Consider the following 18,525-nt stretch of genomic DNA (forward strand, 5'->3'; position numbering starts at 1 on the left):
TTTTGATTTGAAATTGAGATCCTAGAATGCTGTTTTTCTCGGAATATACAGCTGAAGCTGAGCTGAATCTTCATCAGGTTAGTTGTTTAGTATCCTTCATGAGGTTTTGAACACTTTTGTTGCTTCAAACGAACAAAATGGACAAATTACCAATGATGGACTATATCTTTAAAGCAGCCCAGCCAGCCCTTTTTTTTCTGTGTGTACTGGTACATTGCGTGGATTACATGGTCCATCATAGGACTAGCACGGAGGAATAAGAATAAAATAATGTCCATGATGAAAGCAGTTAAAGTTACATGTCATGGACATGTGTGATCTCCACGTGGCCGAGCTCAGATCCGCCCCGCCCCCTTTAATTAAGCGCGGTCGCCGTTGTATGAAATGTCGCCCTCTATTGACTCATTTTTGTCCTCTTTTTTTTTTTTTAATATGAAACCCAGACGTCCTTATAGGCGAAAGTACAGTGACTGTGTACAGACTGGTGCAGTTTATTTTGGTTTAACTTCAGTTTTGAGTTACGTGTATTTAATTACGCGAAGTTTACTTCCCGAAAGTCCTGCTAAATTAATGTAAGTGCAGTGGAATAAAAAGTGTAGATTAGCATGAATTGTGTTATTTAATCTCGATAAAGAAGACAGCAGGCCTACAGTGCAGCTGTTTGCAAAGACTAAGAAGTAAGATGTTGCATAGAATTTAGAAACAAAATTTGGAAATGAACTGCACGTCACATGATTTTTAATTTTATTGATATGATACTGGATATTTTGCAGAACCATTCTCTTAGTTTGAACATTTGGCAATGACACCTCTTGAATATCAGTAGTCCGAGTAACTTGGACCCAACTTATTGCCTTTTTTAACATTTGGACACTATCGCCAGACCATGTCCAAATGTTAAAAAAGGCGATAAGTTGGGTCCAAGTTAGCCCCACTAGTGTGGCCGTCGGTATGCTGCGCTGAACCTTTGGCCACACACCGTGGTACCGCGCGCTACTGAGGACGAAGTTTTCATAAAAATTCAGGGCAGTTTCTTACATTCTCAGTTTCTTACTTTCTTATGGTTGTATTCTATGATGTCTCACCTGTCACTTCTGGGATGCTTAGGTCTAATGATGTTCCATTTTCCGAGATATTCTTCAATCTTTCTGGAGCCCATATGCACTCGTGAAACGTCTGGTGGTGGCAGCCATTTTGAATGGGACAAGAGATGACCTCAAGCTGTGACGTCGCGTTTATGCAAATTGCTTGTCGAGCGCGCGAGGGCGCGAGTTGCAAATGCGACGGCTGTTTTCTGTGCCGTAGATCCTGAATAGAGATCGGTGCACGTGGCCCCCTGACGATAAATGCATGGTACAGGAAACAGCCGTCGCATTTGCAACTCGTGCCCTCGCGCGCTCGACAAGCAATTTGCATACACGCGACGTCACAGCTTGAGGTCATCTCTTGTCCCATTCAAAATGGCTGCCATCACCAGACGTTTCACGAGTGCATATGGACTCCAGAAAGATTGAAGAATATCTCGGAAAATGGAACATCATTAGACCTAAGCATCCCAGAAGTGACAGGTGAGACATCATAGAATACAACCATAAGAAAGTAAGAAACTGAGAATGTAAGAAACTGCCCTGAATTTTTATGAAAACTTCGTCCTCAGTAGCGCGCGGTACCACGGTGTGTGGCCAAAGGTTCAGCGCAGCATACCGACGGCCACACTAGTGGGGCTAGGTCCAAGTTACTCGGACTAGAATATCAGCAGGTTTGATTTTGTAGAAAGAGGGCAGGGTTTTGATTTATGAGAGGTTAAAGACGACGATGACAAACAGAAAATAAATTTAAAAAGCAAGATGGCGAACTGCAAAAAAAGGTAGGAAAGTCACATTTTCGTTGAAACATGGAGAATTTCTCCATGGTTGAAAGTGCTTTCAAAATTATAACTAACATGAGTTTGTCTGAAGAAAAAAGACTTCTTCAGCCTGCAAAAGTCACTTTGGTACTGGACAGTCATCTGCAAAAGTCAGATTTGAACAGAACTCGTACAAAATTGAGGTGTCCTAAAAGTAAGGATTACCACTAAAGGTTTGCCGGCGGCAATCTCTATCAACAGAGGGCGCTGTACTCTCTAAGATAGGGCTGAATTAGATATATTAACATGATTGTGTTACAACTGTGGTCTAAATAATGAACGCAGTGGCTATTGTTACGGCAGCCGTAACGCATTTCCCATTTTCTATCGTTACGGTAGACTGCAACTTTTATAAAAATATGACAAGAAAATATAAAATTAGAAGGAAAAAAGTGAATTTGAACGTGATGAAATTCGGACTTTATTTCCCTTTAAAAAAAAAATCCTCCAAAGCCTCAATTTAGAAAAGGGAAAAAATTCGAGTGCCAAACCGAGATTCGAACCCGCAACTTCGCGGTGCAAAATCCTACCCTCTATCGACTGAGCTGTCGCACTGCTCGCTAAAATGTGGGGAAACAAATAATTATATACCTGCGTGTGTATCAAAAAAGTATCGTAGAGGGCGCTAAAGAACGACTGCCGTACCGATAGCCACTTCGAATAATGAAAGGTTTGCGGAAACATGTGCGAATAATTTCTCAACTAAAGAACCAGAGGTATACCTCTGGTTCTTTTCAGAACCATTCTCTTAGTTGAGAAATTATTCGCACATGGTGTTTCCGCAAACCTTTCTGCTTTCATTATTTAGTATCTCCTCCATGCAATTGCAAAGCCTCAAATCTTACTTAACTGTGGTCTAGTGGATAAGCAACGGATCTCATGAGCCGGAAGACCCGGGTAAGATCCAGATCCCCGCTGGCGACATTTCTAAGGTTTTTATCCCCCCATCCCCAAAAAATAAGAATATTCTTCTTTTATTATTTTAACATGTCTCATTGCAGAGTAGGCCCTATTAGTATTACATTTTTTTTTTCAGATTTGTGGCTCTGGAGGATTTTTTAAAAGGGAAATCCGAAATTGTAAAATGGTCTGATTCCCATCTTGTGAAAACGAATTTACATCGATAATGTTGGCTTGGAGCCAGACTAAACTTTGTCACCGGAAAATGTTTAAATAGAAAAAAGAAGTAACTGCGCATGTTCAGTGCATATCCGGCAAGCTAACGTTTACTAAAGGTTTGCCGTAAATACGGAGGTACATGTAGTCCAGTCGATTGGCCACATTTATGGGGCTACCCCCTGCCATGCCGTAGGCATTGCGCTTTGTATCTCCCCCCCCCCCCCCAAAAAAAAGGCCATCCAATGTTGGCACCGCTCGAAGCTACCAGTGTGGTTGTTGACAGTGCGCGTTTGCCCTGCTGAACGCTGCGCCCGTGTGCAACGGTACAGCACGCGGAAAGAATGTTGCAACCTGATGCAGCTTTTTTCTTCATATATCATCTCAATGAAGGTCAGTCATTGCAGAAATGATGAAAAGACATGAATCTGGGACTGAGAAACATTTCCAATTTTGTTAGGAAATACTTAGAAAATGTTCTTGACTCTCCATAGACTTTGTACACAACCACTGAAGTAGCGTCAGGTTGCAACATTTTTCTACCCAGCACGCTACGCTCTGTTGACTGGTTGACAACTGAGTTTCTACGCTCTTGATTGTGCGGGAACCAGTGAAATTGGTTAAAATGCCCGGATGGGGACAATATCAACAATAACATTGTTCTCATCCGGGTTCTTTTACCGACATAATATTGCAGTCATCCGGGTACTATTTACGAAAGCATAAAATATGCTGATTTATTTTTACCACTGCAAGCCTGATATAAAGAATAATGGTTAAGTCAATATTGTCAATTAATTTTTCCTATTTGTTTTTCTCCCTTCTATTTTTGTTCTGTTTTATGCAGTTGCTACAATGATCTATGTGTAGCTTGACTCTTTCAAGTGAATGACTACATATGATGATACACCATGACTTCCGTCATAGCTCGCTCACAGGAGTACCTGAGTTTCAGAAGTACTGTATCATTAAAAAAAGTAAGTGTGATTCTCCATTAACCCTAACCCCTTGAGCACTTTTACTAGAAAGTATCCTGAATCTGCCAAAATCCACCAATTTTGTCATGCAAAAAAAATGTTGGTGTCCTGAGTCCATCAGAATCCACCAGTGAGTCCATCAGAATCCACCAGTGAGTCCATCAGAATCCACCAGTGAGTCCATCAGAATCCACCAGTGAGTCCATCAGAATCCACCAGTGAGTCCATCAGAATCCACCAGTGTAGTACATGTACAAGTACCTCGTACACACCTACTGTTGTAGCATATAACCAAGGATTGAACTGTTGAGATCCTGAATCCATCAAAGTCCTCTAACTGAGATGGAGGTCCAGTGTTGTAGTTGAGTACTTTTTTCCGAGTACCAAGTACTGCAGAGAACTTAGGTTGCCGAGTAAGAGTACAAGTACTTGTACCACCGATACAAGAAAGGGTCTCCGAGTACGAGTACTTGTACTTCCGGACGTGCACAGAGGAAAATCAGGAAATCTCGATTTCTCCACAAGCCAATCAACCATTTCAAACTGAAAGTATCGATAAAATAAGGCCATGGTAAGTGAAGCTATAACATTTTCCCCCCGAGTACTGCTATTCGAGTACGAGTACTTTAATGATCGAGTACAATTTCGACATGTCGAGTACGAGTACTTTGCTGCCCGAGTACGAGTACCGTCATTTCGAGTACGAGTACTTTGACATTTGAGTCCGAGTACGAGTACTACAACACTGGGTATCTTGAATCCATCAAAATCCTGCAGTAGCGCTAGGCTTACTGTCCTGAATCCATCTAAATCCCCCAACTTTTTCAATATGGAGGTATCCTGAATCTGCCGAAAATCCTCCAAAAAACAGGGGTGTGGATTTTGATGGATTTAGGTACATTAGAGTTAAGGCCGAGTAAAAAAAAAAGACGTAGTTTCTCATCCAAGTTTTTTTTTTATAAAATGAAGGAGGTAGGTAGTTGTTTCTTTCCTTTTTCTTCCCAAGATGTTAGATTTCCGAAGATGTCAGATTTTCCAAGATGTCAGATTTCCCAAGATGTAAGATTCTCCAAGATGGCAAAGAGATTCTTCCTTTTTCTTGACTCTTTTGTTGGTGCAACATTGTGTCCAAAGAAGCTGTAAAAAATTTTTTTGTATGTAGCCACAATGTTGTTGGAAACAAATAAAAAGAGAATATATGGACTACATGTACATGCAAAATACATGGCAATTGTATGAATAAAAAAAAAAGCGCGAGTGCACAATAAGCTCTGGCCCGGTTCCGGAATGTCTCACTTCATATTCAAAATAGATGCGCATCGATTGAAACAAAGCTGGTCTTCCGAAACCTTTGGGCAAGAGTGCATTTATGTGACCGCGGCATTGGCATCTGGTAAATTTTTGGTCAATTTTCGGGGACAGACAGACAGACAGACCGACCGACCACCAAGTGACATGTAGAAGCTCCTGCCAGAGCTTAGGCCAAAAAAAAAAATAAGTCGGTCTCTGGTCAGCGCGCGCGTCGATTTTAATCATGCGCGTCAATCTTTTTTTTTTTTCCAAAATGTTCCGCGGTAGCTCCAACAGCGCCCTCTATTTCCGCACCTCAAATTTTTTTTACCAAAGAGCACCAAGGAATGGGAAATTGCACCAAGGCAAATGATCGAAAGCACCAAGGCAAATTATGGAGGACACCAATGTACATGAGGACACCAAAAAAGCAAAATAGTACCCCACCTTGTCTGTACAATCCAAGCTTGAAGAAAAAAAGCAAAAAAGCAACAAAAAAAAAAAATCCGCGTGGCCGCGTCAATTCTGGAACTTTGGTCTGACCAGAGACCGAATATTTTTTTTTTTTGGCCTTAGTAAGTGAATGCCTTTTTCCCCCCTCAATCAGGTGGCGGTGGATGATGATGACAGCAAGTACTGGACTGTCTACGATGTTGGACCTCGCTCAGTCAAATGCCCCATCATCTTCTTCCCTCCGGTCAGTGGTAAGGCTGATGTCTTCTTCAGACAGATGCTTGGTCTGTCAGCCAAGGGCTACCGAACTATTTCTGTAAGTGAAAACAAATAAGGAAAACAAAAAAAGAAGGTCATTTCCAAAGATGAGTTAAAAGTCGCGTTTTGTGGAAGTATCCGTAGGTAGTTGGTTTGTAATTGGGCGAATCTGTGAATGGGTGTGCGCAAGCATTGACATGACGCACATACGCGCGCGGTTGCTATTATTTGTCTATTGCTATAATTCATTGATTGAACCTACATGTAGATCACAAATGCTAATGAAGGGGAACTGTGACCTGACTTCAGTTGAGTTTCCCCGCAGTTGAGTTTCCCCGCTTTTTTTATGTTTGAGGTTCACTCTACTTATTCCTTTGTTGCCTGGTCTGATCTCTCGTGACAGCTTGAATACCCCATACATTGGACAATGGAAGATTTTTGCATCAGCTTCAGGAAGCTGTTAGACCACATGCAACTGGACATGGTAATTATATCCAAGTCACTTTAAAAGAAATTTGTGGTACGATTGTTTCTTCATGTTTCTTTTGGGAGAATTGGTTGCATGTTTGCATCACACAAGCCATTTTTACCGCTCAGCCGAGAGGCTCGAGGGGTATTGTCATCGCCTAGGGCGTCCGTCCGTCCGTAAGTGAGTATGCCCGTCCGCACTGACAGACGGACGTCCGTTCCAGCCAGACGGAATTGTGGGGTGATAGCATTGTGTTCCCATTATCCCTTTTTCTAAAGATTCTCTTCTGGGGTGATGTTTTTCTATTGTGAAAATAGTGGGGTGATGTGTCCTGAAAGGAACATCACCCCACAAGGGTGGTATGGTCAGAACGGGCAGCTTAGTTTCCGGATGATAACTTGAGTTAGAAATGTTGTTTGGGGTTGTAACTTCGGTAGGGGGTTGCCCTTAGGAGTAGGCAAGTTGGGATTGGTTTTGAGGTCAACGGTCAAGTTGTTCAAATGAACTGTTTTGTTTGTGATCGTGCTTGCAAGTTGAGTTGTGATGTACTTGTGGTCATACTTGTGATGAACTTATGATGGACCCTTCTCAAGATACACATACGAGTGTGCACCGAAACTTACCCGAGTACCCGACCGCTGATGTCAGGAACCGGTTCCAGATTATGGGATTGGGTACCCGTAACCAACTTTACTTTTTAGTAACTTCTCAGACAATGAAAAAGAAAGGTTTGGAATGCCATTTCTTGGGAATTTTCATAAAGAAAACCAGGCTACACGGAAAACCAAAACAGATGTCACATCTTTGTGCATTTTAACGTGTGACAGATGTGGCTCGTGAAAGTTGCAGTTCTCACCATAAAGCTAGCCATTAAAGCTCTTTAGAACAACTTCCGGGATTTCAATTTTGGGGTTGGGTTTCATTTACGGGTAATCGGGGTACCCGTGTTTTACTTCAGTAGGGTAAGCGGTTTCCATACTACCCGTAAATGTACACCACTAGTTTCACGTGACTCTTCCAAGTTTCACGTTACAGTCTGCCCTGCACCCGATTTCACGAAGCGCTGCGACGCGTCGCAACTCGAGTTACGACGTGTAACACATCGCAACTCGCGACGCGTCGTATCATCCATTTCACGAAAGTTGCAATGTGTTGAACGCGTCGTAAGTTCCTTGACAACGGCTTAAAACACGTCGCAAGTTACGATGTGTCTAGTGGTCATCGCAAAATAAGATGAGTCCCTTTCTTAGCCAGTTTAATGCCATAAACATTACATAAACGAGATTATAATACCGAGGCAATGTGTGTAAAGTTGTAAATAGAAAATTCATTGAATAATTATGAATTAGACTGGAATATTGCAGTTGAAATTTCAAAGTAGCTTTACAGTCCACTGAGAGCTTGTTTTCCTTCAAAATTGCATCGCACGACCGCCATTTTGTTTTACGTTTTAACAAATTTCGAGCTGAGATCCAGCGACTCTTTGTTGAATATCATACGACTATTTACTGTACGCTGACTAAAGACATAAAACAGTCACCGAGTTGTGCTATAAATACACCTACGACGCGTCGCACTTACGACGTGTTTAGTGAAATGGCTCGCAGGATGCGTCGCAGCTGCGACGCATCGTAGAGATACGACTGCGATGCATCGTAAGTGACGAAGAGTTTGATGAAATCGGGTGCTGCTCTGCTATTTCCCCAGGTCCACATATTCGGCTCTTCATTGGGTGGTTTCGTAGCCCAGAAGTTTGCTGAGTACACCTACCGGAGTCCCCGCATCGTCTCCCTCATCCTCTGCAACACGTTCATCGACACAGAAGTCTTCCAGCAAACAGGCGCCGCTCAAACGTGAGTGCTTGGGTTATGTTTATGGTGTCAATTGAGGACACACATGTGCAACATCATCGATGAATGGAGGACAGGAACCAAATTGAGGACCACCTCGATTAGAAAACGTGTACAAAACCAATGAGAGCTGTTGCAAAAAAGTTACAAGCAAAGAAAGAGGGAAGAGGAACAAAAGAAAATCCTCCATTTACATCATAAACAAACGTGTCTGGGTAGCCGTGTGTGGGGTTTCTAGTTTGTCTTAAAAATACTAGAATTTATTTGGTTTCGAAAAGAAGAACCGAAGAAAAGGTTAGTTCTTCCTTTTTGCCTTCCAAATGCTTAAAAAAGTCTTGAAAAATTCAGATCATCACAAAAAATGCCGTATATTTTGCCAACCCTCTTTTCCACATGTTGACCAGCTGGCAGCTTTCATATTATGTGATTAAATAGATGCTTTGACATTTGTTAACCCTCCTGCTGTTTAAAAGGTCTCAAATGGTCAAAATTTCCTTCCACTTCCCCTGGTACCCTTTGTGCAAACCTATGGGCCACTTGACCAATATTGACCCAAGTAATAGCATGGCTCAGAATGCATGTTTTCATACATGTAGGAGGGTCAGAGTCCTTGAAATCAACAATTGTGCATCTTGCGTCTAGCACAGTTCTTAGCCAAAATGCCCCCAAGTTACAGAAAACAGGATTAAAACTGACCCCAAATCTGGGAATGTTGCTTCTAGATTTTGCATATTAATAGTAGCCTTCCGAATTTCATAGTACATTGTACGGTATGTATGATAGCAACAGACAGTGTGGACTTTTTTTGGAGATCCTTTGAAGTTTGTACACATTTATAGTGGAAAATTTCTACAATTCAAACGCTCATTTTTTTCATAATTAAAAAAAATTAGATATAAGGCCAAAAAAAAAAAAAAAGTCGGTCTCTGGTCAGCGCGCGCGTTGATTTTAATCATGCGCGTCGATCTTTTTTTTTTCCAAAATGTTCCGCAGTAGCTCCAACAGCGCCCTCTATTTCCGCACCTCAATTTTTTTTTACCAAAGAGCACCAAGGAATGGGAAATTGCACCAAGGCAAATGATCGAAAGCACCAAGGCAAATTATGGAGGACACCAATGTACATGAGGACACCAAAAAAGCAAAATAGTACCTACCTTGTCTGTACAATCCAAGCTTGAAGAAAAAAAGCAAAAAAAAAAAAAAAAGCTGCGTGGCCGCGTCAATTCAGGAACTTTGGTCTGACCAGAGACCGAATTTTTTTTTTTTTGCCTAACTGCTCTACATTGTTTCAGTTATTTTTGAAAAAAAAAAATACTGAAACATTTCATGAAACATACCTGTCTGTTTGTTATCTCGTGAAGGTTTTGGATGGTTCCGGGATTCCTCCTGAAGAGGATGGTATTAAACAACTTCAGCCGAGAGCAACACGACGCCGACATAACCAACTCAATCGACTTCATTGTAGAAAGGGTGAGATGTTTGCATCAGCATGGAGCTGTTTCATCCTTTGTTACTTTTCGCAAGTGGCAATTGAGTTTGTTTCTTTCAAAGTGTATTGCTTTTTTGGTTTTGTACCAATTGAATTCTTGAGCTACACTGACTGCTTACTTAGAATATACTGACCACTAGGTTTGCTTTAAAGGGAATATACATTATTTGCTTTTGCTGTAATTTTCAGAAATGGATGGAATTGGGGGGGTTGGAAATATATAGCAAATATAGTTACACTGACTTTTTTGAGGTTTTGGGTTCAAAAATGCTATAAAAACCAAGAAAAACAATCATTTTCCTGTAGTCTGGTTCCCTGACTCCATTTAAGAAGAAACAGAGCAGTTTACATACATTGGGGAATTGTAAGGTCAGGGAACCAGTCTAGCTGGCTCGTACCCGTTCATAGGTGTGTAATCGATTGCAAACTTGTAAGTGCGATGGTCAACTGGGGCCAGTATTTGAAAAAAAGCCAGTTTTTTCCAACGCTGATCGGCCGATCAGCGTTGGAAATTGATACAAAAATACCACTTTTCTTGAAAATGACAGTATACCAGGTGCCATGATTTTACAGGATGCTTTACACTGTCATTCACTAACAGTCCAGCAAGGTATTTCAAAATGATTTGGTAGTTTTATTTTTTGATGTTTGCAAATGTTGTATTTTCCCTTTAATGCTCATAAATATGCTTGAAATGTTATGGATTAGTAGCTTTCGTGAAGTCTGATTGCTGTTTTGGGATTTTCATTTTCTTTTCTCTAACCTGTAGCTGGAGTCTTTGAGCCGGACCGATCTTGCCAGTAGACTTACCCTGAACTGCACCAGTGCCTACGTTGAGCCTCAGAAGCTGCACGCTCTAGACATCACCCTCATTGACGTGAGTTTGTGACAAAATGAGATTGTTGATATATCCCCGTACATGTACGTCACACCTGCACATGGTTCACAAGTTATGGCTAATATCATGCTGACAGTTAAAGCTATATCATTTGCAGTTATCCGAAAAGTAGCTGGCGTAATTATTGTTCAAAAACATACTTGGTTGAAAGATAGTAAGGGGACTAAACTCCCTGTGAAATTATTCTTTCTGGCAAGCTGTCATTTTGAAGTAATCAACGAAAGAAGGCCTTTCCAACGGTGCTTCTTAAGACGCACCGTAGGAAAATTTAAATTAGTTGTTCGTTTTGTTATTCGGCGAAGCGCGCGCAAGCATTGGCACGACGCACACGCACCCCCGGTTGCTATAGTTCGTCGGATCAGTGCGCGACATCACGTAGCTGCAATCGGCTCAGCGAGAACGTGTCTCGAACGCTGAATTCAGGCGCAATTCAAAACATGATTCAGCAACTTTTGATTTGAAATTGAGATCCTATAATGCTGTTTTTCTCAGAATATACAGCTGAAGCTGAGCTGAAACTTCATCAGGTTAGTTGTTCAGTACCCTTCTTTAGATTTTGAGCACTTTTGTTGCTTCAAACGAACAAAATGCACAAATTACAAATGATGGACTATATCTTTAATTCTGGTAGAATGGACCATTTGTCATTTGTGTATTTCTTGATTGAAGCCACAATTGTGCGCAATATCTAAAGACGGGTGCTTAACAACTAACCTGATGAAACTTTAGACTAACCCCATGAAGTTTTTGCTCTGTGAATGCTGTGTATTTGGAAAAACACAATATTGAGGATTGTTGACACGTTGATAATACAAACTGTAGACGGCCATAACTTGTCAACAGAATGTCCGATTGAAGTGCAACAAACAGTATTGTAAGGAAAATTGTATTCTCTTTCCTAACACCTGCAAACCTTCATTTCGACCTCTGCCCAATTCTTTCTCATTTTGCCAGAATGACGCAAAGCCTTTTAAAAGATAAGCTTTGTTTTTTTTTACAGAAAAAAAAATTCGACATCAATCCCTCAAATACAAAGAGAATAAAAAATCTCTGATTATTTGTCACTTTGTTCAGCGTTCGGCAATGTAAACAAACAGATGTCAACCTTTTCTGATGATGCATTGCTAAAGCAGCATTTGCACCTAAATGCTAGCTTTTTGTGCCTTTGTATATTTCATTCAATTGCTTAAAGCTACAGTCCATCATTTGCAGCTATCCAAAATGTAACTGACGTAATTATTGTTGAAAAGCATACTTGGTTTAAAGATAGTAATAGGACTGAACTCGCTGTGAAATTATTCTTTCTGGCAAGCTGTCATTTTGGAGAAATCAATGACAGAAGGCCTTTCCAACGTAGGAAATGTGCGCGACATCGCGTAGCTGCAATCGGCTAAGTGAGAACGTGTCTCGGAAGCTGAATTCAGGCCCAATGACTCGGCAACTTTTGATTTGAAATCGAGATCCTAGAATATTGTTTTCTCGGAATATACAGCATTCACTGAGCTGAGTCTTCGTCAGGTTAGCTGTTCAGCACCCTTCTTTAGATTTTGAACACTTTTGTTGCTTCAAACGAACATAATGCACAAATTACAAGTGATAGACGCTACTTTGAATTTCCCCCACCCCAGGTATTTGATGACTGTGCAATCTCTCAGTCAGTCCGAGAGGAGGTCTATAAGTGCTATCCTGATGCCAAGAGAGCCCATCTCAAGAGTGGAGGCAACTTCCCCTACCTCAGCCGTACTGATGAGGTCAATCTTCACATTCAGGTCAGGTCAAACCACCCCCCCCCCCTTCATAAAGTGGTGCTATAATTGCGTTGGACACTGTTATTGTACTGCTTGGCCTAACACTGTGGCCAGCAAATTCAACAAAGCCATCCCATCAGTCAAAATCAGTCGAGTAACTGTTTTTATCCCCCTGGCTTTCAAGCTAGACAGGGGGATATTGCGATCGCGTATTCCTTCTGTGTGTCCGTATGTACGTGTTCATCTTTTCAAACCCTGGACGAAAAATACCAGAGAACAAAAGGGAATAATATCGTCCACGATTCCCACCATACGTCTGCGATTGGGTTTGTGTACAAAACCTATGGAAGTCTTCCTAAAAAGTTAGAGTACAAACAAAAGAGGGACAATAGGACGTCCATGATCGACGGTGAACACACGTTTGGGTGTCAATGTGTGTGTGTTCCAGTTAACGGTAAGGTTCAGTCATCAATCTCAACCAAACTTGAAAGGTGGTCTGTGGGGAGAAGGCCGACATCAGAAAAAGCCTTTCCAATGTGGATATTTACGAGGTCTCTGGAGAGCTCAGCTCAGTATTACTAATGACTCTAACATGTGGGCCTTTCCATGCTAAGGGGTACAAAAGTGTGACATGGGATGGGAAATGAAGCAGGATAATAACATCAAGTTGCTTGTCCTATTTTCCACTTGTACATTCCCACCCCATTGTTGAGGATTGTGCTTTTAAAGAATTAAAGACTTTCTTGACAAGATATTTATGCTCAGGCTCACAGTGCTACGTGCGTAACATGGACAGAAAGTTTGCCAGGCAGATGGCGCAAGCTTTACTTGCAGTATTTTTAACAGTTGAGTGCTCCCTGTGGAGGCAGACCGTGTGTTGACATTGAACAAGGCCGCTGTGCACGACCTAGTATTGTTCTACAATTTACGCTCCGTGAGCACACCCCGGAGTGTTGGAAAATATGAGGTTTTGGCAAGATATATCGTACAAATACTGTTGAAATGACTCTTGCGAATCAGTATTTGTGGCGTTTGGCTGTATATCAGAAGTTGCTGCTATATTTTGCATTTTTCGAAAAATAGAAATTAATAAGCGGTTTAATGGATCGGTCCATTCTTGGATCGTGTACAAGGCCTTCTTTTTAAACTTTCTTTTAATTTTGTGATTTCCAGATTCATTTGAGAAAGTACGCACAGTCCCGTTACGACGCCCGGTCCCCGCAGGACGAGATTACTGTCCCCAGCATCACCAAGGCGATGGGAAACCATGGCGACAGTCGCCAGGAGACTGAGGACAATGGAGACAGTGCAGGGGAGGTAGGAGACCATGGAGATAGTACCGGGGAAGCCACCGACCCGTTAGGCCTAGTGCGAGAAGACTCATTCTCAGAAAAGCACTCGCATGATGACACGGAAGATGATCTCTAAACAGTACGTCTAGCCTTGTTCCCGCTGCAATTTGAAATATGAAACCCTGACTATTCCAGATTCTGAAAATCCAACGTTTTTTTTCTTCAGTTTCTTGCATAACTTTGAAGGATTCAGTTAAGTGGAACCAGACAACAGAGGTGCGTTCCAGTCACGGGAACGTGTTAGCGTTTATTAGCTAGGCACTACAAACATGCCAACCCCAAATGGAATGATACAGTGCAACGCCGCTATGAGGAACATCGCGGGATCCACAGAAATTGTTCGTAATAGCGATCATTCGGTGTGGCGCTTTTAAGGTGGCGATGCGTCGGTACTCACTTTTCAATAAATAGCGCCCTTCATAACTTCACCCTGCAAACCCTGGTAGTTACTGAAAGACGACTTTGAACACGTGCCGACTATTGCATTATGTATATTACACTTTTTTTTTAGCTTACTAACATCGCCATTGTTGGAACTCACCCCAAGACATGTAGTTTGCATGGGCACGGTGTGTCACTATTTTTTTTTTTTTTGAGAATATGGATTTGTGCCAATGGTTTTGGATTTTGACTGAATTTGCAAGACGAGAGTCCAGGTTAACTAACATTCCGTTACATAAATTCAGCTTGGATTTTGTCAAAATATTTTGTGACCAACGTAACAGTGGGTTGAGTGTTTTATAAGTTTATCATACTGCATAGAGGACTATGTACATTGTACCAGTATTATTTTGTTTAATATCTAAATATCGCCATTTCATTCAGCAATGTCATGTAAGCGGATCTTTTTTGAGTACACACCTCGTTGTGGTAGCTTATCAACTCTATTTAAGAATTAAAAGTAATGGACACCATTTGCTAAAAATGTGTTTTAGCTGATTCAAGGAACATCAATACAATCAATCTGAAGGAAGTTATAAAAAAAAAAACTAACCTGTCGAAATTTCAGCTCAGTAGATATACTTTTGACGAAACTGTAAAAAAAGTCTTCATTTTTTTCCGATGCAAAGCATAGGTTTCCAATGAAAGCGCGATGGTTTGGTCCTAACCAGTGCAAGGAAATGATGTTGATTACTATTTTCTTGAAAATGACAGCTATACTAGGCGCAATGATCTCATAGGATGCTTGATCCTATTATTTACTTACAATCAAGTAGGATATTTCATGATTTTCTGACAGTTTCATTTGTTAATGTTTACACATGGCGTCCATTGTCAAAATGGTTTATTTCAATGGTATTTTCGTTGTATCACAGTCGGGTGCCTGGCTCAAAGAGTGGGCTATTACAGTTGTTCGTAACTGGGAACTCTACGGGCTTAGAGCAGCGCGGCCACATTGTGTGGTCAATCGTTATCATCACGTCACGCTGTGTGTATGTATTACATGTATGTACGTACATGTGCGCTGCGGTTTGTACAGTGCATATACTGGGTCCGCTCGCCCGCGATGTGTGCACGCTTCTGTCCGCATGCTTCTGTCCACGAAGGGAATAGGATGTATATCCCAATGAGGGTGGTGTGTTTATGTCGCCCCCCCCCCCCACCCCCTCTCCTCCCCCACCCCTCTCCCCCACCCCCTTCCCTACCCCCTGATACTTCATAAAGCAATCATTTATGATTTGCAAACAAATGTTCCTCCTCTGTTGCTATGTTTGGTGTCGGTGTAGTGTAACGAATTACTGCATGTATAGTTTATGTATAAAGTGTAAATATGAAAATCATAAAATTTGGAAAACATGATTAAATTTTATATGACTCAGTCTGTAAACCTGTATTAATATGAAATATTGGGAAAATGTGTCCATCACATTCCCTCATGCAATTTTTGTAATATTGAAGAAAATATTTAATCCCATTTGTTTTTTTTTTCATTTCTAATTGTTCTGACTGATTCGTCTGCAGAGTACATTCAGATAGGAGTGATTTCTGACTGAAAGAGGGCTGGCTTTACAGTTTTAAGATTTCTTCGCATCTTTCTTTAATTTCGCCAGTTTATATTATGTACATTTAATTTATATGTTGCCAATTTATATTATATGTGTGTAATTAGTTTGAAGAAATTGTGACCATGGCATAGACGACTCAAATTATTTTAAGCATTTGCATGTGTGCGCCAAGTGCCATCGGCAATGCATTTGAATATGACTCCGCTTAAGTAACCGTTAAGGCTGTACTTACGCACAGAATTTTGGAAGTTGGAGTTGCAAATGTTACGCTTGCCAGCTAATTATAGCAGTCTGTTTATTTATGTCGCTTTCTCTGAAAAGATAAATGTAATGGTTGGGGTGAAGAGTATAGTGCTGTCACGATTTTCGCTGCACAAAATCTGTTCCCAGTATGATGAGAAAGTTGTATTGATTTTACAATTTATCAAAAGCTAATTAACGCTTTGCGTAGGTACACATTGGCTTGGACCTCCCTTGTACTCATGGTGTACGTAATGTTAACATGTCCTCCCCCCACACACACTTTGTACGAACATACTTTATGTACAGCCCTTTACACATTAAGACTTCCACCTGTAATTTTTAACCCCAACATATGTACCTGAACCCATCAAAATCCACACCCCTGTTTTGGGAGGATTTCAGCGGATTCAGGATACCTCCATATTGGAAAAAGTTGGGGGATTTTGATGGATTCAGGGCAGTAAGCATAGCAGTACTGTAGGATTTTGATGGATTCAGGATACCTCCATATTGAGCAGTTGGGAGACTTTGATAGATTCAGGATCTCAAGTTTAACTTCTTGGCTATGTTTGGTGTGTACGAGGTATATATACACTGGTGGATTCTGATGGGTTCAGGACGCCAACATTATTTTGCATGACAAAATTGGTGGATTTTGGCGGATTCAGGTTACTTTCTTGTAAAAGTGCTCAAGGGGTTAGGGTCAATGAACTATCGTTGGACCAATTCCACAGAACTTTAGAGCAACAAATATGTTCGAGACTTACCCTTGTTTTCTGTACACCAAATGTTGAGATTGATTAATACTTTAAAGGGAATATACATCATTTGCTTTTGCTGTAATTTTCAGATATGGATGGAATAGGGGGGTTGGAAATATAAAGCAAATATAGTTACACTGACTTTTTGGAGGTTTTGGGTTTGAAAATGCTACTAAAACCAAGAAAAACGATCATTTTCCTGTAGTCTGGTTCCCTGACTCCATATAAGAAGAAACAGAGCAGTTAACATACATTGGGGAATTGTAAGGTCAGGGAACCAGTCTAGCTGGCTCGTACCCGTTCATGGGTTTGTAATCGATTGCAAACAAGTGCAATGGTCAATTGGGGCCAGTATTTGAAAAAAAGCCAGTTGTTTCCAACGCTGATCGGCCGATCAGCGTTGGAAATTGATACAAAAATACCACTTTTCTTGAAAATGACAGTATACCAGGTGCCATAATTTTACAGGATGCTTTAGACTGTCATTTACCAACATCCTATTAAGGTATTTCGCAAAAACTTGGTAGTTTTATTTTTCGATGTTTGCAAATGTTGTATATTCCCTTTAATTAAACGTATAAGTATACCAATGTTTCACATACATGTAGAGGCTGCATATTGTATATCCAAAGCAATGTTAAACTTACAAGATTATTTAAGTTCCTCTTTTTTATATGGATATATAAACCATTTTCCCGATGGCCAAATTTAACAAATGTTCATCATTAAATTACTTACAACTGTTCAAATTGTACTCTTCCTTAACAGTGTTTCTCTTTTCTATTGGGAAAATGTTCTGTGATTGTAATAAAAACAAAACGGATTATTTTGATATATACATTCTTACGGTTTGGGTTGAATTTCTAGAGTATTACAACACAAGAAATTTAAATGAAGCATAGAGGTCGCCACCATGCTGTTCTTTTATTTAGGAGGGGGGAATTTAAAAGTTAAATCTGGAATACCGTAGTGGTGCTCTACCAACCGAGCTATCCAGCCCTATGTTGACAGTTTCCCAATCAGTCCATATCTTTGTCCAGGGCCCTAGTTGGAAGCCAAAAACCCATATTTACCATGGGAAATCGCCATCATACATCTGGAAGCTCAGTTGGTAGAGCACCGGAACGGCAATCCGGAGGTCGCAGGTTCAAACCCTGCTCCTGTCAATTTCTTTGATTATTATAATGCACTGAATGGGTTTCCCTTTGCGGTTTATTTAACCATTTACAATGTACAATTACCAAGCTGAGTAATTTCCAAAACCGATCACGTCCAATGGGAGTGTTGTAATATCAGCCTATGCCCTTCTCCTGTTAGGGGGGTCCTGGTCAAACCAAAGCCATGAACAATATCAGCGGACTTGGATGTTAACTTCGGCCTACAATGACAGCACCTCGGCACACACATTCAGATTGTTGGGTGAATGTGTAAGAAACACATATTCACTTTGGGCAACCCCCAAAAAGCTTTGGACAACCCTCAAACTGGTAGTATGTTTCACCCATAGAGCTATATTAAATTACTAGAGCGCTAACTTCGTGTACAAACTAATGCCTGCTGGGCGCATCCATGTTTGTGCACAAACCTATGGAGACCTAGACATTTTGTACGGCTTTTGTACGGCTATTTGCATACGTTTGTATTCCATACCAGTGCGTTATCGAAGCCAATACGCCCAAAACCGAAACTCACGATCAGCAAATGAGCAT

General features: G+C 41.0%; 1 protein-coding gene across 2 annotated transcripts; it reads left to right on the forward strand.

The window, feature by feature from the left end:
• The first annotated feature begins 466 nt into the window (after positions 1 to 466).
• On the forward strand, positions 467 to 14,204 carry LOC119746153 (maspardin-like). Of its 2 annotated transcripts, none has more exons than XM_038222958.1 (9): positions 467 to 572; positions 3,870 to 3,999; positions 5,897 to 6,058; positions 6,404 to 6,484; positions 8,177 to 8,322; positions 9,681 to 9,789; positions 10,578 to 10,685; positions 12,335 to 12,475; positions 13,628 to 14,204. In XM_038222958.1, exons 2-9 carry the CDS (start codon positions 3,934 to 3,936, stop codon positions 13,880 to 13,882), a joined length of 1,068 nt encoding a protein of 355 aa, XP_038078886.1. In that variant the 5' UTR covers positions 467 to 572; positions 3,870 to 3,933; the 3' UTR covers positions 13,883 to 14,204. The 2 variants fall into 2 exon arrangements, with proteins under 2 accessions (XP_038078886.1, XP_038078887.1); XM_038222959.1 differs by having other exon boundaries at positions 469 to 677.
• The last annotated feature ends 4,321 nt before the right edge of the window (positions 14,205 to 18,525 follow it).

The sequence above is a fragment of the Patiria miniata genome, unplaced genomic scaffold, assembly GCF_015706575.1.
Source record: "Patiria miniata isolate m_02_andy unplaced genomic scaffold, ASM1570657v1 HiC_scaffold_7, whole genome shotgun sequence".
NCBI lineage: Eukaryota > Metazoa > Echinodermata > Asteroidea > Valvatida > Asterinidae > Patiria > Patiria miniata.

Bases quoted from the DNA above. Each gene is read 5' to 3' on its own strand.
- LOC119746153 (XM_038222958.1), top strand. From the start codon at position 3,934: ATGACTTCCGTCATAGCTCGCTCACAGGAGTACCTGAGTTTCAGAAGT. The intron at 4,000-5,896 runs GTAAGTGTGATT...CCCCTCAATCAG, and splicing joins GTACTGTATCATTAAAAAAA to GTGGCGGTGGATGATGATGA. The intron at 8,323-9,680 runs GTGAGTGCTTGG...TATCTCGTGAAG, and splicing joins CAAACAGGCGCCGCTCAAAC to GTTTTGGATGGTTCCGGGAT.